This window comes from Astatotilapia calliptera, chromosome 4 (genome assembly GCF_964374335.1).
Source record: "Astatotilapia calliptera chromosome 4, fAstCal68.1, whole genome shotgun sequence".
Classification (NCBI taxonomy): Eukaryota; Metazoa; Chordata; class Actinopteri; order Cichliformes; family Cichlidae; genus Astatotilapia; species Astatotilapia calliptera.
In genome coordinates, this window is record NC_137425.1 from 23,557,785 (window position 1) to 23,583,365 (window position 25,581).

The 25,581-nt window shown below is 44.0% G+C and overlaps 1 protein-coding gene across 1 annotated transcript; it reads left to right on the plus strand.

The window, feature by feature from the left end:
* The first annotated feature begins 1,243 nt into the window (after window positions 1-1,243).
* Window positions 1,244-20,297, plus strand: fscn1a (fascin actin-bundling protein 1a). The gene is made up of 5 exons (XM_026165515.2): window positions 1,244-2,308; window positions 14,067-14,223; window positions 15,276-15,397; window positions 19,123-19,290; window positions 19,582-20,297. The coding sequence occupies exons 1-5, from the start codon at window positions 1,468-1,470 to the stop codon at window positions 19,788-19,790; spliced, it is 1,497 nt and encodes a 498-aa protein (XP_026021300.1). The 5' UTR covers window positions 1,244-1,467; the 3' UTR covers window positions 19,791-20,297.
* Window positions 20,298-25,581: the final 5,284 nt, after the last annotated feature.

The window sequence follows — 25,581 nt, forward strand, 5'->3', positions numbered from 1 at the left end:
CAAACAGAGCCACTGTCTGTTATAAATATAACTCAAGCACTCATTAAATAAAAATATGATTAAACAAGAAAAATCACAGTGCAGGGAGGTTTCAGTGCTTTGGCTGGAGGGGGGGCATTTGGCACTCTGAACCTCTGCTCCTGTTGGCAAAGTTAAAAAAGAACCAAAACTTTATTAGTAATAACATTCAAACATTAGAATAACAGAACATATAATGAATGCATATTTAGAAGTTGTTTTTAACATGATGTAACACATCCTTTCTACCAACATGTGCAACACTTTTTACACTGTGGTGCTAATTTTTTATTTCTGAAATAGTTTTTGTTGTTCTCCTGTTTTGTTTTGTTGGTTTTTTTTTGGGGGGGGGGGGGGGGTTGTTGTTGTTGTTGTTTTTTTTAGCTCGATGACAGATCTCTGATCACGATTGACGCCAGCTGCAAAGGTAGCAAAGCTAGCTTGTGATTGATCTTACTTTGCATAGTTATGCAGGTGGAAAGAATATTTGTGTGTTTTTTCTGTACCCAGATTGGAAACTCCAGCGCTGTCGCTCTCATGGCGCCGTGCCATGGACGTGCACGGGTCATGTTTGGAACAACTGCCCTTGAAATTTCACTGAGCCATGAGCTACTTCTGCGTTGGCCGATATCTGTTTGTATGTTTTGTTTTGTTTTAAAGTGTACACTTTGTGTACTTTTGTGTGTGTGTGTGTGTGTGTGTGTGTGTGTGTGTGTGTGTGTGTGAGAGAGAGAGAGGGGGGGTGCTCACTCATGCACATGGACTGAGAAGATGCCAGTGTGATCTGTTTGACCTCTTTGTTTCCAGCCCTCTGATGTGCATGCTCGGCCCATGAATAGAGCTGTTTTGTGAGCGGACACACGCACACGGTCCTCGTGATTTGAATGCTGAACCGGTCTCATATGTGTCTGAAAGCGAGAGAAAGTGATATTATTTTAATGCTTGGGTGGAAATCGAGTCGCTAGATATTAAAATAGAGGGCTTTTTAAAGAATTTAAGACAATTTTAAGAGTTTTGAGCTTGTACCAACACACACTGTTCACAATTAGACTTCTAGGGAATTCTGATGGGAAGCGGGAAAACAGGGGAAAATACCTAAACTAGACGGATAAAAGCAACAGGGTTCGAGCAGAGGAGACAACCGAGCTCTGCTCCCAGATTGCTGGTCATCCTGGAGGGCGTGGTTTGATGTGCGACGTCACTGATGGTTATATAGGCTGCAGCTGTGGCGGCGGTCTCGCGCTGCTGAGACAGGCAGAGCACCGAGGACCGGCGGCGCGCGCTCACAGACTCCCCCAAACAAAGAGAAGCACGCGAGGCTGCACAGCATCCCACCCTTTCAGCCGCGAGCTCACTTGCAGAACCGCTCCTCCTCCCCTCTCCTCCTCGTTCTTCTCTCATCCCTCTCAGGACAGAACCGGTCCGAGGCTCGAGCGCACAGAAGCGACAATGACAACTAACGGAGCGACGAACGGAACCAGCGACATGCTGCAGATCCAGTTCGGTCTCATCAACTGTGGGAACAAATACCTGACGGCGGAGACCTTCGGCTTCAAAATCAACGCGTCCGCCACGTCCATGAAGAAGAAGCAGATCTGGACCCTGGAGCAGAGCGGCGATGACTCCAGCGGGAACGTGTTCTTCCTCAAGTCACACCTGGGCCGGTACATCGCCGCCGACAAGGACGGGAACGTCACCGGAGACAGCGAGACCCCGGGTCCGGAATGCCGGTTTGTCATCACCGCTCACGACGACGGCCGCTGGTCCCTGCAGTCCGAGCAGCACGGCCGCTACCTGGGCGGCACCGAGGACCGGATCATCTGCTTCGCCCAGACCGCCTCGGTGGCGGAGAAATGGAGCGTGCACATCGCCATGCACCCGCAGGTGAACATCTTCAGCGTGACGCGCAAGCGGTACGCGCACCTGAGCGACAAGGTGGACGAGATCGCCATCGACCGGGATGTCCCGTGGGGAGTGGACTCCATGATCACGCTCGTGTTCCGAGATCAGCGGTACCACCTCCAGACGTCCGACAACCGCTTCCTGAGGAACGACGGCGCGCTGGTCGCCACGACGGACAAGAGCACCGGCTACACGCTGGAGTTCCGCTCTGGTAAGGTGGCCTTCAGGGACTGCAGCGGCAGGTACCTCGCGCCCTCCGGGCCCTCCGGTACCATGAAGTCCGGCAAGAGCGCGCGCGTGGGCAAGGACGAGATGTTCGTGCTGGAGCAGAGCCACCCGCAGGTCGTGCTCACCGCAGCCAACGAGAGGAACGTCTCCACCCGGCAAGGTGGGTGTGGTGGTGGTCCGGTCCAGATCCTGTGTGTGTGTGTGTGTGTGTGTGTGTGTGTGTGTGTGTGTGTGAGAGAGAGAGAAAAGAGTGTCTGGTAGAGGAAGGGTTAACGTGATGGAATTTTGAGACTGCATCTCCCTCCTGCAGCGCGCTCTCTCTCTCACTCACTCACACACACACACACACACACACACACACACACACACACACACACACACACACACACACACACACACACACACACTCTGAATGATGGACACAGAGCATGGCCTAGACTTCTAGTCCCACACCAGAGGCCTGTGCGCACTTACACATGTTTAAACAATGTCTTTTGGGCCAAATCACCCTCTTTTCATAAAAAGTACTCCTCGTGTGCCATACCAAGCAAATACAGGGCCAGTGTTGTTGATACCAGTACCAATACTTTTAACCTATAATGGCAGCTTATGTAGGGGAGAGCAGTGTGTCATGATTTATGAGAGGAATCTCTAATTTGCAAATTCTGAGCACATTTCAATGACCACTGAATCACTGATTTTTACATTCCACTATAATTGGCACTAATGCAACAAAAACCCACCTTTCAGCTTTTCATGTACTCTGAATCTAGGTTTTTGTTTTTTGCATTTTTCATAGTGCATGTTTGGGGTAAATGATTTCCATTGATTCTATCACGCTTGTATCCATCTGATGTCAATACCAGCATTGGTATCGATACTATCGATATTTGGATCGATCAGCCCACCTCTACAAAACGCAGCACGAAATCACCACCACCACCCCTCCCCTCCCACCCCTCACTATTCCCAACCCCCTCAGGCTGGAGCGGATTAAAAGCACTGTTGTATCGTCTATGGTCAGTAAACTTTACAAACCACCACCATGTACACAGAGTTCTCAGCCTCTTACACACAGAGCACGGTGTGCACGCGTGCCTTCATTCAAATGTAAAACAGTCTTAAACTGGAAGGCTGACCGTGCCACCGAAGCAGAATGGCTCCACAATTAGAGAAAGGGGAGAAGATGACTGAAAACTTGGTAGGCAACTGCTACTTTTGTCTTTATACCAAAACAGCTTGCTTAATTTAGGTCGGGTGAGGTTCTGACTGATATGACCAGGAGCATTTAAAAATGCAACACTAGAGTCCTCACCATCTGTGCAGCAGAAAAAGCTCCACAGTCTCAGCTGTCCAGTGAATGTGGATGGAAAAGCTGAAACTGGAGCCTTTGTGTCTCATTAAGAGAGATGCACAGCAGCATCCACTGCTGATGTGATTATTAGCTTCGATAAGGCGGAATAGTTTTTGTTTTTCTTCAATCTCTACTCCCCCTTCCCTCCATTACTGTTTGAGTGAGAGCTCATGGTCTTCATGCATGTCTGATTTTCGGCTGCATGACTGGGCAAGGACACAAGCTTCTCCCTCCACCTTCTTCCTTCCTTCCTTCCTTTTTTCCTCACCCCTCCTTACTTTTTTCCCAGTCTCTGTCTCCTTTATTGTTCTAACCTTTGTTTTTAACACCTCTTCTATATTTCCCCTCCTCCTGCCTTGCCACCCCCTCCCCTCCCCCTTCAGGCTTGGCTGCTGTGTGTCTCCAGTCGTCATCGATGGCATGCCGCATGCTGAACATGATGTGTGCCTGAATATCTCTTTTCCCATCATTAATCCGAAACAAAAAAAAAAAGTATGATGAACTCAGCAGAAATTTGAGATCAGAGCGAGAGTGTGTGAATCATTCTCTAAATATCACTGTGAGCCAGCGCAGTAATCTCTGAGTATTTGCATGAGGCCGCGAGGCTCTGAAAGTAATGAACGACTTATAACTGATGCTCTCTGAATCGCTCTGAATATCTGGCGTCTGCTGAGAAGACTGGTGGTTTAGTGGCTTTTTTGCTTTGTTTTTTAACTACAGCTTCTATTTTCATGAAGTGTGATCTGTCTATCCTTTCATTTTCCTCTCTCATCGTTGTCACACCCGGGCATGTTTGCTCTGTCTCCCTGCTTTGTTTACTTGTCACAGAGACATTCATCCTCGACTCACAAAGTAGGAGTTGCTACTTTATTTTTTTTATTTTTGTCCAGTTTCAAGCTCAGTCCCAACCCACAAAATGGTGGTCCATTTTGAAGGTGGAGGTTGCGGTATTAAAAGGATGGGCCCCTGCAATGAGAGCACGAACTGCTCTTTAATAATCCACCACAAAAACAATCACACTGTGATCTGAATGGCTGGCTGCTCCACCACAGTTTATTATGGAAGGTGCAGTATCCTGCTTACATGCATGTGTTTAAGCAAATTTTGATACTAATTGGCTTGTAATCGAGGAAACTGCAGTTTGTCATATCTATCTCTTTACGATTTGAGTGACACATGGAGTATTGGATGCAGCGTGGTGGATCTGCATTGATGGTTACCTTGTAGACAAACAAAAATGTACTTGCACGCGATGTTTCTCAGTGAGAAAAAGGTCAAACAGAGGTGTTGGGTTCAGAATGTCTCTTGCCTGCGACCAGAACTCGTCTACAAACCAGCGAGTGATGTCACAGGTGGTGTGAGTCACTTTTAAGTGCGTTGCTTTAACTTAACGGTGCAGGGAAAGGAGCACTGCTATCAGACTGCTTCTCGTGTCTTTAGATGCTTTATGCTGAAATATTGGAAATCATATCAGACATGTACCCATGATGCCTTGCTCATGGGTGACTCAACCCAAGTCGTCCCTTCTGACCGCTACAACTTATAACGAGCAGAAGATCCGAATCTTGAGAGGGGGGAAAACCACATTCAGCCCGCCAACAACGGGATCATTGTGATGCAGATTAAATGCCAAGTGGAATTAAACTGCCTCCAGATGTTTTTTCAAATCAGCAGCTGCTTATAGTCCCCTCCACTCCATTCTAAAGCGGCTATTTGGCTGACAGACCCAAGTCGTGATGATGGTTAAAATCGGCTGGCTTTTTTTTGGGGGGGGGGGTTGACTCGGGCCAGCTCAGTCGGGTCACTCTGAAAGCTGGTTTTGTCCAGTCAAAACTGTTGATTTGGTGACTCGCGCTTAATTGCTGTTTGTCAAGTTCTCACGCTCAAAAGCAGTAAATCCAGTTTAGACATCCTTTCATTAGTCGGCCATGATTATTGAGTCATGAAATTCTCTTTTTTTCTTTTTATCTTTCTCATGCACCCCTACTTTAAGATAAAATTATGGTCTGCATTGTGTGTTTTCAGTTTTGGCTACTGCAGGTTAGTTTGCACAGACACAGTGTTACAGTGGAGCTCGCTGGAGGAAAAAGATTCAGCTGCTCGTTTCAGGTTTAGCACATTTGATTTGTTGTGGTTACGTCATGGGAATCTGCATCCGCACACCTCAACGGTGCAGATGGTTAATATATTATGAATGCAGCTTCAGCTGATAGTATTAAGTCAGCTCATCCAAACACACCTACCAAAGACTCTGAGCTGAATGGGATTAGAAACGTTATCAGTGCTTTTGTTTGCACTTCTTCATGAGACCTCCGTTAATCTAAAATGTTGCAAATAACTCAAATGTTGCAAATGTTTTTACAAGAGAGGAGCTGACTCTTTACTCCCTTCTGTGATTTATTTTATTGTTACAGCCCAGCAGTGTTTTAATAAATCCAATATTTCATATTGGTTCACGTAAAGTCTGATGTCCGTCATTGTGTGACTTTAAACAAAACCCAAACGGTGCCACAGTTTTTGCTGTTCACTAATCTGAACTCACAGCATTTGTAATTGCTTTTTAAACTGACTCAGTGCTGCCGCTTGTTTCCGGCTCATAACATCCACTCTTCTCGTCTCTGGTCACGAATTCTCAGAGAGGCTGTTTAACGACCCGCATATGGACTCGGACGCAATTATCAGTCAGTTAGCCTGCAGCTCGGTGGCCCTTTAGTGGCCTGTTCTTCCTCTAAACTGTAGGGCAAGTGTGAGTGAAGACTGAGTGCTGGTTTGTCAGCTAAAACAATAAGAATCCGTCACATCCTGTTGGCGACCGGTGGTTGCTTTGTGACCACCGAGTGTTGACTGTTCTTTGTAAGCAACAATTCCCTGAGGGGCAAATGTGAGGTGACTCGGGGGGTCTTTGGTTTTTGGTGACAAAGCTCCTGCTGTCTCCATAAAACCCAAAGGACTATGAAAACAACTAGATTCAACCAAACCTCCAACCCCCATTGTGAAACAGTTAGCTTACAGTACTGTGTACCATCTTAAGTCTCCCTTTATTTCTTTGTAATTTACTAGGAAAATGAGAAAGAAGTGCAGCAGCTTGTTGAAACATGCAATATCATATACTGTATGTGTATAGTTGTGTATATAATAGAGATGGCACGATACCACTTTTTTATGTCCGATACCGATATCATAAATTTGGATATCTGCCGATACCGATATGAATCCGATATAGTGTTTTTTAATCAACAAAACTGTTTTTTAAATATCTTGCTGCATTTTGTATAAGTTCATACTCAAGTTTAAAACAACAACTACACTAAAGCTATTCTGTTATACCTGTATACAAAAAAAATATTTCATAGTTCAGCAATACTGATCAATCTAATAAACTTAAACCTACACCATCCTCCCTATTCTGGTATTTTAAAGAGTACTTAGCATAAATATTAAGCAACCTAACTAATAGGGTTCCAACTCCCAGCAACAACAAAAAGAAATAAATAAAAAATAGGGAACCACCCCTCACGCTCCACCTCATGATGCTTAATCGCCGTAATCAACCTTAATTTGATGCAGTGTGAAAAAAAATGCACAGAAATCAATTATTTTTCAAGAAATATTAAATAGATTCAACATCTTTCTTCAACAGAATTGCAGACTGCACAGATGGTACCTTCCCAAAGGAAAAAGTACTATAGCTTACTAGGGTATATATATTAGACTTAATAGTTACTATATACAGTAATTGACTTCTATTCATTTTACATCAGATTAAAACTTTGGGTGTCAGATAATTATTTATTAAAAGCTCGACATTTTAAATGAGAATAAGAAAGAAAAGTATGTCTTTGTGCCCCCTTTTCCCTGTTCATGCCCTATCGGCCCCCCTGGCTAAACTTTGCTAGATCCGCCCCTGCACAGTTACCAGCGTCAGCTACGTAGAAAAAGATCCTGGTGTAGAAAGTGATATTAAATAAATTCTAACAACAGCTGATCAAGCTTAAACGTGCTGCTGTTGTTCAGCCGCTGGTTTCCTCTTTCTGGTGCAAAGTGGGCCAAAAGCAAACAAGAGAGACGGACTCACGACAGAAAAGCCGATCAGCTGATCGTTAAGCAGTTTCATGATTGAAGTAGCAGCAGGAGAGGCAGTCGCTCCATATATCGTTTGTTAAGCTTAAGCAGGAAAGCTTTACAAACATTCAGAGATGGACTTACACACTTGCTTTACTTCTCTCGGGGATAACTTTGTCGGAGATGAAATGCCAGGTTGCTAGCGAAGCTCCAAATGCTATCCAGACCACAGGTCCCGCATGCCACAGCCGCTCTATCACGTGATGCATACTGCTCCGACGTGCTAACGTTCTGAGGTGAGTTACGGCGTGTTGCAAGTTTTGTGAGGTGCTTTCGTGATATTTAATGGATCGGATTACATTTTTTATTTTTCTCCGATATCCGATCCAGTAATTTAGGTCAGTATCGGACCGATACCGATACGTAATATCGGATCGGTCCATCTCTAGTATATAATACTTTAAGTAATCTTCAGGAATAGTTCTCAGGGCTTCTTTAAGGGCATTCACAGTTCTTCTTTGGGTTTCGGCTGCTGTTTCTTCTGTTCTTTGTCAAGATGATCCCAATAATGTTCAACAAGGTTGAGGTCTGGGGTGTGGAGGCCAATCCATGCCTCTCAGGTCCCGTGTCAGGCCTTTGCATTCTTTTTTCACCTTTATTTCTTAATGATGTAACTTTGGCATTTTTCAGATATTCAAGTAAACAAAATGTGAGCTAATGTTTTTTTTTTTTTCTCTTTTTTTTTTTTTTTGACGGGATGCTAGTAATAAATTTACTATTTAAAACTGGTTCTATACTAAGTTGTCCAGTATGTGCAGACACTATGCTGATTTATCTCTAGAGCTGGGAGTCGGTTTTTAAATCTCTTGAATGATTCGGTGAGTAGTAACAAAAAAACAACCCCATTCCTCTGAAAATGATCAATTGCAACTGATGCAACGAAAAACAGCCTGAAGATGACATATTTTAAGAAAATCCGGCTCCTTGGAAGCGAAATATCAGAAAATGAGGTGTGACTAAAGACACTTGCACAGTCTGGGGATCGAACAAACTGAGCTTTAAATGTAGCCAGCCTAAACATCTCTATTGCCTTACAAAGCTCACTCTTGTTAAATGGTTGCTTCTCCCTATAAAGTCATCTATATGGATTACAGATTCATCTGTGGTTGCTTTGCATTAATTTGACAGAATCCTCATCTCCTAATTCATAAATAATTTTTAAGTCTGCACATTAGTCAGGGTGAAACCAACCGTGCAATGTGTGGTAAACTCAGGAAGCAGAAACACTGGCTCCATGTTGTGTCTGGCCACGAGTCAGCCCTGACACCCTATCTGCCTCCTTCATCCCCACCCGCGAGCAGGAAATGAGACGTGAGAGGCGCAGCTCTGACCTTGGCTGGTGTGCGATAATCCCCGCGGGGTGAAGGGCGACTATTTGCTTTCTCTCACTGCAACAAGGTCGACCAGTAGGATAAAAAAGATGGGAAGCATTTAATTTATGCATCCTTGGTAATGCTCGCTGGCTGTGACTGAGTGGGCACGCTGGCGTTTTAATGTTTGCACGCCCTCTGCGTGTTTGTGTGCTGGGAGCGCGCCAGAGGATCGGCCTCGCGTCAGCTGCATACCCACGAGGGGGGGAACCTCTCCTCCTCGATGTCTGCGCTTTATTATAGGTTAGGGTTCAGCTGGTCTCCAGCGTGTCATCCTGCCGTGCTCTGGGTGTGTCTCCACATCGCCGTCCTTGAGTTCACAGCAACTGTACTTCAGTAGAGACGAGCTGAACACACAGTTTGAATCAATTTGCCCAAAGAGTTGGGGCATCCCCGGGCACGATACTCTCTCACATGCCTGACCTCCTTTTCTCTGCATGCATGTGTGTTGTTTTTGTTTTTTGAGTTGAAGCAGCAGTGTTTCAGTCAGTGTGGGCCGGCTGGTTACACTCTGTGTGTTTGGATCAGAACAAAAGCTGATGATCTGGCTCCCTGTTTGTGCCCCAGCTGGTCGCCTCCTCAGTCAGGGCCTGGTGAACAATAGGAGCCACACAAACACACAAAGTAGGCTTGATAGAATCGCGTGCGTTCACAGCAGGCCTCTGGTGCTGGCTCACTGAGGACAATCTGTGCCTGCCGCCATTAGGCTGAGTGCGATGGGTGGAGTGGATTGTTGTTTAAGTAGAGTGTGTGCATGAGGTTTGGGAGGAATCGGCATGTGTGGTTTGCTGGTGTGTGTACATGATTGCAGACCCTCTCTGTCCTCCTTCATAACCCTGTGAGCTTCAAGACTGATCAGTGTGGACAGATCTGGTTGTGTAGCGGCCTCACGGCTGAGGCTGCACGGCCTTCAGGGTGACTGTTTTGTCTGTCAGTCTGGTATTTTTATAGCAGTTTTTTTTTTTTTTTTTAAATGTCCTTGTGATAACTCAAGACAAGGCAGCTGAATGTGTGAAAGTGTCTGACACCATCTGCAAGGCTGACTGAAGTTTATTCAAATCAGATATTCAGAGAATCATTTACTCAAATCAGCTCAGCATGCAAAACTGCGTCTTAGTTTCCGGGTTTATTTTCATATAGTGAAATTCATGTTTGTTTTTCCGCTGAAACTAACAGTTCCAAACTCACGCCAGACTTTAGCCGGTGCCGGTTTTCAGTGTCTGTGTGAAAATGCACATTAGACATGCACGTAAAAATCAGACGTCTTAGATTTGTACAAAAATGAAGTAAATGAAAAACATTGAACTGAGAATGAAAAACAGAAGCTAAAGTGAACCCTGCTGACCTTTTATTCAATATTTTAAACTGAGTTTAAAAGTGTGTGATGCTTGATATTACCCCAAGTCATCGGTCACTGAAATGAACGTATTCGAGCCTTGTGATGATTTGGTGTCAGCGGTTGTTTTATTTTAGACTGAAGTAGTTGTTTTGCTTGGGCAGAGCGCAACTGAATAAACTGTTTGTTTGAAAAATTCCCCAGTTTGGGAAGTATGCTTATCCTCTTGACTGATGACAGTCAGATAAGATGTGTGGTTACACAGCTATACGTTTTGAAGCTGTAATCTAATTTCACCGGTCGCCTCATAAGCAGAAAGAAAAAATCTCCCAAAATATTACCCCGCCAGCAGCAGCCTGAACTGCTGGTACAAGGCAGCATGGATCCACACTTTCATGTTATTTATGCCAAATTCTGTCTCTAACGTGAATGTTGCAGCAGAAACTGAGACTCCTCAGACAAGGCAGCATTTTCCAAGTCTCCTGTTGTCCAATTTTAATGATTTTGTGTGAGTTTTAGCATCAGTTCGATGGGTTTTCTTCTACTGTGGTCTTCTGCTGCTGTAGCTGAACTGCTCAAAGGTTTGATGTTTTACATTCAGAGATGCTCTTCTGCATGGCTTGGTTATAACGAGTGGTTGTTGGAATTACCATCTCCTCAGCATAAAACAGCTTGTCCATTCTTGTCTGGTATAAACAAGCTATTTTATCCAGAGAATCATTTTTCTTCTCAGACCATCCTCTATAAACCGATGGTTCTGTGGGAAAATCCCAACAGGCTAGCAGTTTCTGAAATACTTGGACCAACATCATGCTATGTATAAAAAGTAACTTGCATCACCTTTCTTCCACATTCTGATCCTCGCTTTGAACTTCAGCAGGTCGTCTTGAACAGATCTACCTGCTTAGATGTGTTGAGTTGCTGCTATGTGGCTGACTGTTGAGAGATTTGCAATAACAAGGAGTTGAACAAGTGGCCAGTGAGTGTGCAGTCTTTGAAAGCAGTTAAAGGATTTTCATGCAAGTTATTTTTCACCATATGAACATATCTAGCTCTTTTCACCAGAGCACTGATTTAAAAAGCCATGCCAGTTCATAATATGGAAACAGCCAGCAAAGAAAAATGATAGGAGGACGTGCATACTAATGAATAGATATGGCCGCCACCAACACCTGTGCTCCATGTGTCATTGATGAGTGGCTCAGGTTTCCAGGTTTGGCTCTTGATTGGTTCTTTTGGAGGACGACGCGAGAAAACCACCAACTTTGCCTTTGAATAGATTTCTGTTCAGTGACTTTGAGTGCTGTGAGTCTCGTATGTAATTCATCACATTTGTATGAAGCTGAGGTTAGCACCAGGTTAGCTTGAAATGAACAGATGTAAGCAGCTAGCTTGGCTCTGTCCACAGTAACAAGTCCACCTACCACCTGCTCTTTAAAGCTCAGTAATTACCACACTGATTTGTTCGCCTCGCCCTGGTTGTCTGGTTTGACCCCAAACTTCCTGAGCTGGATATCAAACTGCTTGTTTTTCATAGAGCCGCCTCGACACTGTATCAAAACAGAGCCCATGCTACTGCTTTGAATGAACAGCTCACATTAACACAGATGACATAACTCACGCTTGACGGGCTTTTTCTTTGTGCTCTTATCATTTACAAGTCAAAATTTCAAAAGTAAAGACCTCATATTAAAATGAGGTTTTGAATGACTTTCATAAGAGTCTTTTGTAGTGTTTTTAAAATTAGCACATTTGCTATTTGCATTGTAAAGTCGTCTCTAATACCAGCCAAAAGCTTGTCATGGGTCAAAACCACCAGCAGATGGTTTGATCCACGCATAGCCACAGTCTCGGTAATACATGGGCTCTGCTTTGCTACTAGAGTTGCGTTGGCTGAGCAGGAAGCAGCGAGCATTAGAGGAGAGTTCAGAGACGTGTCCCATCTTGGAGGACACGGATCTTTTTTGCCAGTTTTCTTTCTCCTTGTCCTCCTCAAACCCTTCTAAATGAACATTCTTGTTTCCTCCGTACCCCCTCCTCTCCATGTGGTTCCCATTATGGTTATATTTTCCTTCTTAATCATCTGTGTGTGTGCACATGTGTGCATCTCTGCATTTTTCTGCAGAAACTCAATCCCGAGCGCCAGACACAGTCCGTGAGCAGTAACTGTTGAACACCTTTATGTAACGCTGGCTCTGTGTGAATACTGTTACTGAGTGCTGCTGGCAGAATAGTTACTGTTGGGGTAAAGGTTCCCCTCTTAATGTGTTCACAAACATGTGTTGTGCCACTTGTGCGGCTGTTTTTTTTGTTTTGTTTTTTCTTCGTCTTCTCCTGATTCGCCCTCTCACCTCTTGCTCTGCACACATTTACATAGCAGACAGGCTCTCTCTCTCTCTTTTGTGAGCCCTCTGGCTATAGGTCAGTGCACAGTATGATTTCATCATATACAATGGCGGGCTTTGTGCTGCTTAGATTGTATTTGTGCGTCTGGGTTTTCGCTCTTATAGTTGACTCATGTGTTTACCTCTTTGTTGCTCTTGAGTGCCTGACTAAGGTTGATTTGATTTTAATGAGGTCTGCTGATCTGTACAAACACACACATGCACTCACAGACTCACTGATTTTTGTAGTTTTTTTTTTTTGGACTACAGATATACAGCAGGGGAAGAAGGACGTGGAAATGACAATTATAACTGTGATGTATTTTAAATGTTCACAGAGCTAAAGCTTTTTTCTTTTTTTAAATTGGCCTACAAGTTTTGTCAAGGCTAGCTGCCATCGATTAAATAGCCAATCAAATTATTCAGATAGTTCCCATTGCTTTTGGTACACCTTAAGGGACACCATCACTCTCGTTTCGTATTCTTGGAATCTGCTATAGTAGCTTTGCATGATTCACAGTTCAAAATAATCCTTTTATCTTACACCGGGCCTTGTTGCAGTTTTCTTCTGATATCTGATTGGCTGCTCCTCATGAACAGGAGGTTTGAACTGCAGGTGGGTGGAGCTTCTGTGTGCCTGAGATGACCATATTAGGGATGTTCTCACTGACATAATGCAGAGTGGGGGGAAAAAATATCTCTGAAATACTAAATGCCTACAAAACCAACAACTTATACTTTAGTTGAGTAATGTTTTCATGCTAAAAATGGAAGCATGTTAATATTTTATCATTATTTGGGGATGTAGATGTAAGTATTTAGCATCAGAGCTGCTGTGCCTTCTCAGATTCCTGCAGAGACTGTTGTCACTGCTGGCTAGCAAACTCTGTGTGCTGTGACCGTCCACTGTGACGCCTGATCCTTTGAAGTGTAGTGGGGTCTGTCTAGACCAGGACAGATGTGAGTGGGTGGGTGTGGGTTTGTGTGCAGCTGTGTTAAATCCTTCACTAATCTAAGCAGACTGATGTTGTTCATTTGGTACGTCTGATCCTGACCAGCGGATGTGAACGTGTGGGCTGTGTATACCTCGGTGGGTATAAGGGTGCATGCAGCGCTGTCCGGACATATTGAATTATGTGGACAGGGCTGATGTCCTCATAATCCTTGCAAAGAAAAAGCTTTTGGAGAATGTTTGTATAGAAGTTTCAGAAGAAGTCCTTACTATACGGTTACCTGCCTCACGTGTGCGTGCGTGTGTGTTGAATGTTAATGATGAATCTTCTGTGGTTATTCATATCCCTCTCATATTCATCAGCCTGACAAGGTCTCCCCAACATTTTAACCCCACACAGGTATGGACCTGTCAGCCAATCAGGATGAAGAAAGTGACCAAGAGGTATTCCAGATGGAGATCTGCCGTGAAAACAGGAAGTGCGCATTCCGGACTGCCGCTGGGAAATACTGGACCCTGACGGCTAACGGCGGCCTGCAGTGCACGGCCTCCACTAAGTAAGAATCGCACACATCATCACAGCTACCCCTGCTTCAGTGAGGTCCGTTCATTGTCCGTGTGTGTGTCTGCTGACTGTGGAAAACTCAAACTGGTCCGTCATAGCTTCTGGTGTTTAGTCCTCACTCGTAATTTGACCTGTGTGTGGGAGGGATTGATGGCATGTTCATAGCTGTGGCATGCTGTGGGAGTTGAAGTGCATTTGTGTGCAGCCCTAACCTGTGGAGTCATTTGCTTTAATGTACAGTAGTTCAGTTCAACCAGAGAGCTAGCTATTAACCCCTGACCTTTGACCCTATGCTCTTGAGTCACTTCTCTGTGAGTCCCCAGACAGATCCAGGAGTGGGAGTCTGGTCATTTTACATGTCATGAGAGTTAAGAGAGTTTTACTTTTAAAGCCTCTTTCTTGAGGAAACTATGTGCGGTGATCAGGAGGAGCTGCAGATGTTTAGCATTAGCGTGTTTGCACGTGTGCAGGAATGATGCAGAGGACAGCAGTAAACTGATCAGCTCGGTCACAAGCATGCGCTATGAGGGAGCTCAGAAGCAGACCATTCTGTTTAAGATAAGACCGAGCAGATCCTCAACACTGAGGGGGGCCTGCAAGAACTTCACCAGATTACTCAATCACATTCTTGAGATTTCCCTCTGTTTACTTCTCGCAGATTAGACCACCAAAGTGCTTTTTTTTTTTTTTTTTTAAACCAGCTGTGGTCTGCTGAAAACATTTTGAGGATGTTTCTGAGCTTCAGAGAATCAAAATCAACTTAAAAAAAATCCTCTCCCAAGTGAAAGGATTTAGTAAGCTACTTGATTCCACTTAACCAAAGACTTCAAGCTTATCCCTCTACCCGGATCCTACCTATCTAATTACCCAAGAGTCACTTGCACTGCGATAAAGCTGCTGGGCGTCTCAGTCTGTGAAGATGTTTGTTTTTTGTTTTGTTTTTTTTAGCTGACAATCCTGCGAGTGCATTACTGCATATCTGACTGCTGTGTAAGGTTTTTTGGGTACTCCTTTAACTCTTTAATTTTCTCTCCGTCTCTGCAGATCAGCTAATTGCTACTTTGACATTGAGTGGCGTGGGAAGAGGCTGACGTTCCGGGCTGCTAATGGGAAATACGTCGCCGCCAAGAAAAACGGCCAGTTGGCGGCCACCATCGACAGTGCAGGTTAGTGCGACGTGTTGATACAGCCGTGCAAACAGACGCACGGGGGATAACCAATTTACACCTCTGCAGTGACGGGGAGAATTTCAGTGCAGTGGAAGTAATTCAATTGTGGCTCCAGTTGTGCACTTGAGTGGAGGGGTTCTGTTTTGTAAGCTGTTTAATGCTTTTTAACTCTGTTGCAGTCTTTTCGTTTGCGTTTTTTGCCAAGTTTTTACTCGATGTATTGAATTAATGGTGCTGATTGGAAACATCATGGAAAAATTCCTGAGCAAGCAAGAGTGTGTGTGTGACACTAAAAATAAATAAGGGCTGGCTTTTGTTACCAGTGTTGTGCAATGAGTGAAAAGCTTCCTGCCAGAGGTGTGGACTCGAGTCACATGACTTGGACTCGAGTCAGACTCGAGTCATTAATTTTATGACTTTAGACTTGACTTGAAAAAATGTTGTAAGACTTGTGACTTGACTTGGACTTTTACACCAATGACTTGGGACTTGAATTGGACTTGAACCGGTTTACTTGAAAAGACTTGATATTTTACCCCAAATATAAAATTTAACTTGCATATTATATAGAGATTGAAAATGTGACGTCATTCACGGGTAGAACCGCAAAGGATTCTGGGAACTCGTGGCAAGCGGTACTAGCGCACGCAGGCTTTCAATTAAAATCAGTTAAACAGCGATAAAAAGAAACACAAAAATGTCAAGAAGCTGTTGTATTATTAACTGCAATAGCCGGTCGCATGACAGCCACGGGAAGCCGACGGGTAAAGAGATCGGTTGTTATCGGATTACGTCGTTGAAGAGAAATTGTTCAAGCCATGTTTCCGAAGTAACAAAGACGTGATGGATGGCCTGGATTGCAGCCATTCAAAGACCAAATATAACGTCCCAGAACACTCCAGCTCACAGGTTAGTCTGCTCCAAGCATTTACACGAAGGTCAGTGTTTTTTAGTAGTTAATACGTCATTTTCATAACATAATTAGTGATATAGGTTACAAGTAAGTCTGGCGCTGAACAGAAATTGTCGCGCTATGCTCCTTTATTTATTGTGCATAAATAGTGAATTGTCCTGACACAATATTGCGTTTCGCTTCTGTTATTATGGTACATTGACAAAAACATATACTTTTATTCACAGGATAAAACAGGTTTTTTGTATCACTAATTGCCCAGTACGATTACAGACTGCGGTAAAGTGAGCCGTCATTTGTGAGCCGCGGTCAAGCCAGCCGCCTCCTATCCGCGCGGTGATTACAGCATACAATATTGTTGTCACTGCTACATTTCTGTAACGCTACCAGAAATTATTTCCACTACTAATTAATTACCGTTGAGCTCAAAGGTCCTATTAATAAACGGTTAAGGAATGTGTATTTATGACGACAATTTGTGAGACTGGTAAACTTATGATACGTACGATGGTCTTTCGTTCTACACGGTGCATTTCAAGGTCCTGCACCCATCCGTCGGTAAACTGTACCTGGGCTTGTTGCAGTGACCTGAAGTTACTAAACTTCATGAGTGTATGCACTCACTCCAAGAACCGTATAATTATAAATATGCATATAAATATGCTAAGATGAGATAGCTGACTTCATCTAACTAGCAAATGTTGTCCAGGCTACGTTGGTGATACAGTTTTTTTTAATGTGTATGATATTTTTGTCATGCGATTTTAAAGCCGGTCCTACAACCGCATCCAAGAATAACATGCAGCTTATCTCAGAACTGTCGGTGAAAATTATTCTTGGAGCTAGGTTTAATTGAGCTGCATTTTAAAGAGGTGCAATTTCACAATTTGTGTATATTTTCTAAGTTCACTATTTTGTCATGTGTTGAGAAAAACACAGATTTTAAAATTACATGGTCTAATATTTACATTTAGCATATAACTGCAACATGCTTTTTTCATTTTTTATTTAAAGACTCGAAAGGACTTGAAATTCAAAGTTTCAGACTTGTGACTTGACTCGGACTTTTACACCAGTGACTTGAGACTCGACTCTGACTTGCCTGACATTACTTGAGACTTGACTTGAGACTTGCAAAACAATGACTTGGTCCCACCTCTGCTTCCTGCTGACTAAAAACAAAAAACCTCTTTATATCTCTCACAGCCATGAATGTGCTGTTTATCAGCCACAACATGGAAAGTGAAACCATTGCCCAACACATTATATTGGCATTTTAGAAAATACAGGTTATGCTGACATTATGAAGGTTTTTTTTTTTAATGTTACCTTCAAACACTGAATATTTTAAGCTCTTCTAGTACTTCAAAAACTGAGTTTATACAAGACTGAAAGTCAATATTTGGTAAGATCCCCTTTAGTCTCCAACACAGTCTGAACTCTCTTGCGCAGGTATAGAACAGTTCTCCAGGCTTCTTGAAGGACATTCAAAGCTCCTCTTTGGATGTTGACTGGCTTTTGCTCTGTTCTTTGTTAAGATGATCCCACACTGCTTCAGTGGTGTTGAGGTTTGGGTTCTGGGGAGGCCAATCCATGACTGACAGTGTAACATTGTGTTTTTTCTATCGAGATATGCAGATATGCTTTTATCCCATTGACAGCGTGTTGGGGATCACTGCAAAGCGCATTGACACAGATTTTCAGTCCAGTTCTTGTATAGTTTGGTATACCTATTACAGCCTTTTCTCCCCGTTTGTCAGTAAGAATGACTTCTTGACAGTCACCTTTCTACTGAGACCATTTCTCGTGAGGCATCAGTGAACAGTAGATGGGTCAGGTGAAGTTCTGGATGCATCTCTCAGGTCGTGTGTCAGGCCTTTCACCTAAGAGCTCTATGCGGGGGAAGGAGAAAAAAAAGTGAAACAAATGTGTTCTTTTTGGGGGTTTTTTGCAATAGGCTGCTAGCAACAACGTGCCTAAAGGTGCAATTTAAAATTGCTTGTGTTGGGTGCCTTTTCTTCATTCTTGAATGATTCATAGTTCTAAACAAAAGATCTTCCCTGTGAAAATGGTCAGATATAAGAAGACAATGTTGAAATAACAGCTTCTCCTAACAGTCTTTTGTAGTTGTAGACAGATTTGATGTCAGTGCTAACCAGCTAGCTAACCGGCTAGCTAACAGCTGCAGATTTTCCTCATACACTGATGCCACATATTGTCAAGTAGTTTGGTTGATTTGTGTTACATTGATGTCCTTACATTGACATTACACTGAATTTTTATACATGTAACGCTTGGCCAGATAAGTTTTTATTAATAAGTGTTTATTAACTTTGGCTACAAGCACATGATGAAAGTCTTTGTGCTAACTGGCTGCATGTAACATTAGCATTTAATAGGCAGATCAACACTCTGCAAACACCTTTTTCCTCACATTAGTCGGTGGCACAGAGGTTCTAAAAAAGGAAATGCCAAGCTTTTGCACAGAATTTAGGCTGACAGAAACTACAAGTCAGCAAGCGGATCACAAGATGCTCCGCTTATAGATCAGGCGTTGGTCTCCAGCATTGGCGGATCAAAGCTGACGGGTTTTTGCTTTGTGCTGCAGTTTCTCTTTCAGGAGGCTTTGGCAGCTTGAGCACTCGCTGACACAGATTTCTGACATGAGTTGCATCACATACGTTATTTTTTTAATGAGAACAAAGAGTCAGCATTTTTAATCATAAGCAGCATTCCAGCAAAACAAAGAAGCACAATGTGCTGATGTGAAGACTGCACATTGCTCTGACACATCTGTTGTCTCTTTCAGGTGAGTCTGAGGAGTTCATCATGAAGCTGATCAACCGCCCGATCATCGTGCTGCGCGGGGAGCACGGCTTCATCGGTTGCAGGAAGGTGACCGGGACGCTGGACTCCAACCGCTCCTCCTATGACTACTTTACTCTGGAGTTCAGAGATGGAGCGTACAGCCTGCAAGGTCTGTTTTTGACACAACTGGGTCCTGCAGAGGAGAAGTCATATTAATGCAAACTTTCATTTGTAGTAACCTTAAACAGTCAGCAAGCTGATGCTATAACGTCAGTATGTGGAGAGACACGGACACGGGGGGTTTAATCATTTATTCTCCAAGAGATTTAGATTTTCACAATGGACTCACAAGGTGTCTGTGCCAAAAAAGGATTTCAATCTTTTGTTTCTTCCCCATGATTATCATTTTTAATCCTCACTTTTCCTCCTCCCCTGTGCCTCCTCTCCACTCTTCCTGCAGACTCTACAGGTAAATACTGGATGGTGGGGAACGAGCAGTCGGTGGTGAGCAGCAGCGACACGCCCGTCGACTTCCTCTTTGAGTTTTGCGACTACAACAAGCTGGCCATCTGCCACGCCGCTGACGGGAAATACCTGCGCGGCGACCATGCCGGCGTGCTGAAGGCCAACGCCGACGACCTTGAGACCGCCACACTGTGGGAGTACTGAGGGGGAAGCGGAGGGGGAAAACCCGCGGCGAACGGGGATGTGGTCGCCTGCCGCCGTGATGCCGGAGGAGGGAAACGAGAGCACGGCGGCGGCTCGACGACACCACCCGTCCACACATATATGGTGTCCTCATCCCCCCTCCCCTCCTCCCTCCCCTCTTGCTCCTCAGTATATCCTGTACTTATAACTTTATATGTTGATGAACTGCACAGAGAGAACAGGAAGGTTAGAAGAAGGAAAGAAGGAGACGCTCCTTTTTCCTTTCCTTTTTATCCTTCCTCTCTTTTTTCCAGCTCTGCTCTGCAGTGCCGACCTTTATCTGTTGCCATAGTTACCACAGGGCTGTGCACTTTTCTTCTGCTCCAATCTGGTTTGCTGCTCGACCCATCCCCACCCCCCCATCCTCCGCCACTTACTCCGTCCTTGCCTTACGATTGGGCTGTTTCTCCCCCCCAGAGCAGAGCAGAGCCACGTTTAAAGAGCCCCCTCCTCTCTGAGTGAACCCCCTCGTCTTTCCACTCGTCTCTATTGTTTGTGTGAGCGGCACACGGTGGCAGTATTTATGGTGTCTGAGCTGATCTGGTAGAGTCCTTTTTCTACTTGATCTGATCTCTGAAAACAGACTCAAACCTCATTGCTGTGTCCTGTCAGGTGGCTGTAAGATAGGAAGGAGGAGGTCTGTTTCTCTGATGGTTGGCTCTTGTAGAAACTGGTTTTCTCACCTGGCTGTTTTCTTTTTTTCTTAATTTCCTTTTCTCTCTCATGAGCGGGCCTCGTGCGCCTGTGATGACTGTGATACAACTGGAGTGGATCTGCTGATGATAAAGATGTTGAAGATGTTCTGATCGAAGGGTTCAGTCTCGCCCGTTTTTCATCTCAAGTGTAGGAAATGTCCAAACAGTTTCCCGTGTAGTTCCTCTAGCTGTTTCCTCATTGGTTTGGCAGGAAGTCTGATTTCCTAGACCAAACGATGGGAAGTAGGAAGTTGATCGCTAATACAATTGTCACAAGAATAGTGTAAAGAAACTAAGTGAAGCATTAAAAATGATGGGCCACGTGTGGTATGTGTAATGGAGGAGGAAAAAAGTCTGTGAAACACAGTTGGATTCATTTCTTTTTCCATGTCCGAGGCACAGACATTATCATGGGTAAGTGTACAGTAGGTAGTCCTAAAAAATAAAAACTGGAGTAAAATGATTTATAAACTCTTTGAAAGCTGCTTTTTCGATTCCCTCGACTTGGCGCACGCCTCAGCCTTTACATGTAGACCAAACCTTTGATACTGGAACCGACAAAAACTGGAACCTGGTGCTACTAACAACGTCCCGTCGAGCATCTCGCACACCGTCCGGGGACGGTTTTCCTACTGCCTGTCCACCTCTACACCCATTCCCCATTCCCTAAATCTGCTGCTTCTTTTCGGTCCGAGCAGCGCCATGACCGCATTTACAGCGACGTCTCCATTTCTGTTTGCGTTGGATTTTTTTTTTTCTTATGTCTGAACTGTTGGTGAAAGTTCAGTAGAGACTTGTTTTAAAAGGAGGAAAGAAGTAGTTTGATTACAAGTGGTCTGTAATGCAGTCATGTAGCACGCTGCACCCACGGGTCCCCCCCCCCACCTCTTCGATTCTCCACCCTTCAGCAGTCTGCATTCATACTAACAGAAGCAGAAAGTTTCTATCTGCTGCTTTTTTTTTTTTTCTTTTTCTTTTTTTAACGATCCAGCAAAGATGATCTTGGCACGTGCACCCCCGCCCCCACCTGAATTATTGGGCTCTTCCACCCATCATCATCCAGCATTCCTCTGATCTGAAGGTCAGTATGGAAAACCAATCACTGCTTAGCCCACGTCCAACTTTCTGAAGGTTTTTATTTTTTTTTTATTTTTTGGCATGAATGGTTGAGAATCTCGAGTGAATAAAAGGAGCAGTTGTCCTCGGAGAAACCAGCTTCTCCAAGGTAACCAAGACATGGGCTTAGACAAACGGATGTGGAAGGGTAAACATGTGGTAATGACTGTGCCTTACTCTTGAGTTTTCGGGCAGTAGACAAATTAGAAAAAAAGAGTCCACATCTTTGCTTTGTATAACTGGAACTTCCTTTTGTATTATTTTGTATAATTTTTCTTTGATATTTGTGAATTAATCTCTTTCTCTCTCTCTCTCGTGCCATTGGTTCACCTAAAATCCAACGACCAATAAAACTGGGATTTGGAACGCTATGTGGCTCAATGGTATTTTTTTCTCATTTCCTGGCAAGTTTCAGACAAAACCCTGGTGTCCTCAGTGACCTCCTCTCCAGAACTGTTTTTTGTTTTTTTGTTTTTTGAACTGCATGTAGTTTTAATAATAAAAAAAAAAAGTGCACATCTGCTGCAGTAGTAGTGCTCAAAGCTCTGATTACATTGATCACGCAGCTCACCTAGATACTCGGTCAGTTATAGTTTCTGTGAAAAAGAAGCAGTCAGGTATGATCAAATGGAGGCTTTAAACTTTAGTCTGAGGGGTTTAATGTTAATATTGCATTACTGCTGTGGAATTGCAGACATTTTTAATATTTTCCTATATTTTCAAAAAGAAAATCTGCTTATGGAGCAACGTAAGCCTATAAAAATCAAAAACTCCAAAAGGCCTGAAAGACTACAAAAGAGTGCATGATGACAGAATTATTTCCATGGTTAAGAAAAACAATGTGAAAACCTCAAACTAGGAAAATACTATTGGATGCAAACCAGAGGTATCGCATCACAAAAAGGTAGGGGCAAGATTTAAGCAGTCTGATCAGTCCAGGAAAGACATTCATGGACAAATTAAGATTAAGAATTAAGATAAACTTCAAGAATGATGGGAAGAGAAAAGCCTGGAAAAGTACTCCTGATCTGAAGCGTGGTGGAGGTGTGGGCACTCAAAAATAACTGGGTCAGTTTTTTCATATTGTGGCTGCTGATTGGATCTGGATCTGAGAGCTACACTTTATGACGGATTCAGTCAGACGCCGCAAATGGATTGTATTAGAAGCAGCCTGCATGTTTTTGAAGCAGTGTCCTATCAAAGTGCTTCTTTAGGAAAACTGGGGATTTAAAAGCGCCAAGATCACAATGCAATAGCATTTATGTCACTTGCTGAAGGCTACCTTGAAGCTGCAAAGACCTACAAACAGCAGCACAAAATGGTTCCAGTAGAGACATGTCAAAGGGGGATCTTTACAGGTTCCAGACTTTAAAAATATTTACAAATATTTGATTCTTTTCATCTCAATTCAGTTATTTATATAGCATCAAATCACACCAACAGTCAGATGATCAGCTATGAACAAGCACTTTGTGACTGTGGGAAGGAAAAACAGGGTGAAATCTCCAGCAGAACTCTGAGGGGAGGCTGTTCTTGCAATCTTAGTTTGCCTTTTACTTTTTTTTTTTTTTAAGTATTTCAACATGTGAAATGTCAGGAAATAAGACTATGTTCGTGTCCATCTTGCACTTTGATGGTCTCATTTCACATGCTTTATTGTGAAGGTAAACTTGTGAAGGAGAAAACTATCCAAAAGCTTCACAAATTTTCTCTTTCTTCACTACTTTCTTCAACCGCAGAGGACGGATCAGGGCGATGAATGTGCCAGACTAGGGGGGCAGGGTTGTTAACACATATAAGGAGAAAGTCTGTGCATTTTACTCGACATTTAAAGCTTACTTTGAAGCCCAAGACTTTCTCAGGCTAAATTCTTCTTTTGTTCTTGCAAACTGATTTATTTATTGTATCCTCAAGAAGACGACATTTTCCAAGTTCAACCTGGATAATTCTGGAAACCCTAGTCTTTTCTTCCCCTGCTCGTTTCTCATGTAATCATAGCTTCATTTTTAGACTCTTGCCAGTTTCTGACCACAGCAGCTCCATTTGTTGCACACACACAGACACACACACTTTTTTTTTTCTGTCTCCTGAATGGAGCCATTGTGTTGAAACATTTATTCTAGCACAGAGAAAGGGCAACTGCTCACTCACACACACAAATGCACATTTCGGGTGGTAATGTAATGTTGGGGCCTCCAGAGAAGCCCTCTAATCCATCCACCCCCCCCCACACACACACACACACCCCTGTCAGGTTTGCAGATCCCAGGGGAACACCCAACATAGCAAGACAAACATACACCACCCTATCTAATCTGCCCCTCAACCTCCTCTCCTCCTCCTCCAGCTGCTGACTGATTCTTCTGAAAAAATGAGTCACTCAGAATATGACCCAGATCCCAGGAATGGGTGCAGCGGTTTGTGGGTGAAGTGTGAGGCTGCAGGCGGAGCTGGTTTGGCTCGCTCTCTCTGCCAGGAGGGGGAGAGAGAGGGAGGAGAGGTTGTGTGCGAAATGGCCGCTGTCTCCACCCACATCTTGTGCACCCCAGCAGTGTTACCATGGAAACACCAGCTGCTAGAAGCTTGGATAATGTGTGTGTGTGGCACTGTCAGGGCGTGAAGTGTCAAAAACCTTCATTGCATTACTGATGCTCAGGCCTGGTTAGGTTTAATTTGAGGGGGTGGGACTGCACTGAAGGGTGAGGAGCCTTTAGGGAACAGCACCAGGAGGAGGAGGTCCCCCTTTGATCAGAGAACAGCTCATTGAGCCACGCTCTACTGTGCGGACTCCTCCTCCAGCATCCATCCTGTGTGAACGTACACTCTCCTCCACCTTCGCTATCAGCTCTCTCCGCTCTAATCAAATCTACCTCCCACCATCACCATGTTTTTCCACTCTCAGGCAGTGGGTCAGTGGGTCAGCGTGTAATCTCTTTAGGGGATGTGAGTGAGCAACATGGGTCTGTGCAGGATGAATAGCAGGTTGACTCATTTTTACAAATCAGCCATCAAAGGCACGAATGACGCTTTCTGCATAGTTTCACATCAGCAGTGGGTTGGTGGTAAAGGTAGCTGTACTGAGGGGATACAGCTGCATAAGCACATGCTCATTAAAAACATACAGAGCCATTAAAGAGACACACAGACGATAACACACACAAACAAAGCCAGCGGAGGTGGAGCAGCAAAAACCATCAGGGGACCAAATGCTGCCAGACACCAGCGCTCCCTGAGGAGGAGAGCTCCAATATGCATGCACACACACACACACATGCACACACACGCCTGCAGTTCTATTTTTGTGAGGACCTCTGTTTATATGATGCATTTCCTTATCCTGATTCGGAGCGAGAAGACATCCCAGATTGCTCTCACTCTGCTCCGCAGAGGTTGTGCTGGTCACCATGTAACATGCAAACAATATGTATACAGCAGTGTGAGCACAGGAACGTGGATGCAAAATAACAGGAAGCAGCAGGAAGCCGAGGCACTATTTGTCCATCACAGGTGTCCCAGAAGATATGTAGGTCACGTCTGTGGTTTGTGTTTTCAGGCCTGCCAGAATGCGACGCATTTAAAATCCGTTTCATCGTTCAATCCCACTCAGAGCTTCGGCTCCACAACCACTATTCAGGGAAAAGACTCGGTGTTTGTCTTTTAGAGGCTTGAATAGCCCATGGTGATACTGTTATTGTTCACATTTATGCATCGCTGCAGATAAGGACAGTCTGTGCATATTTACATGACCTTTTCTGCACACAATGACCATTCGAGGTACTCCACCTATCACACACAAGACTTCAAACTAAAAGTACAGTCTGTGTTGGTGACATAAATGAAATCCTCTAATCATAGCTACTTATGGGATTTGTGTCTCCTAACTGAAATTAACTACATTGGAATGGCTGGTTTTGACATATTAGTAAAGATATGCAGCAAAA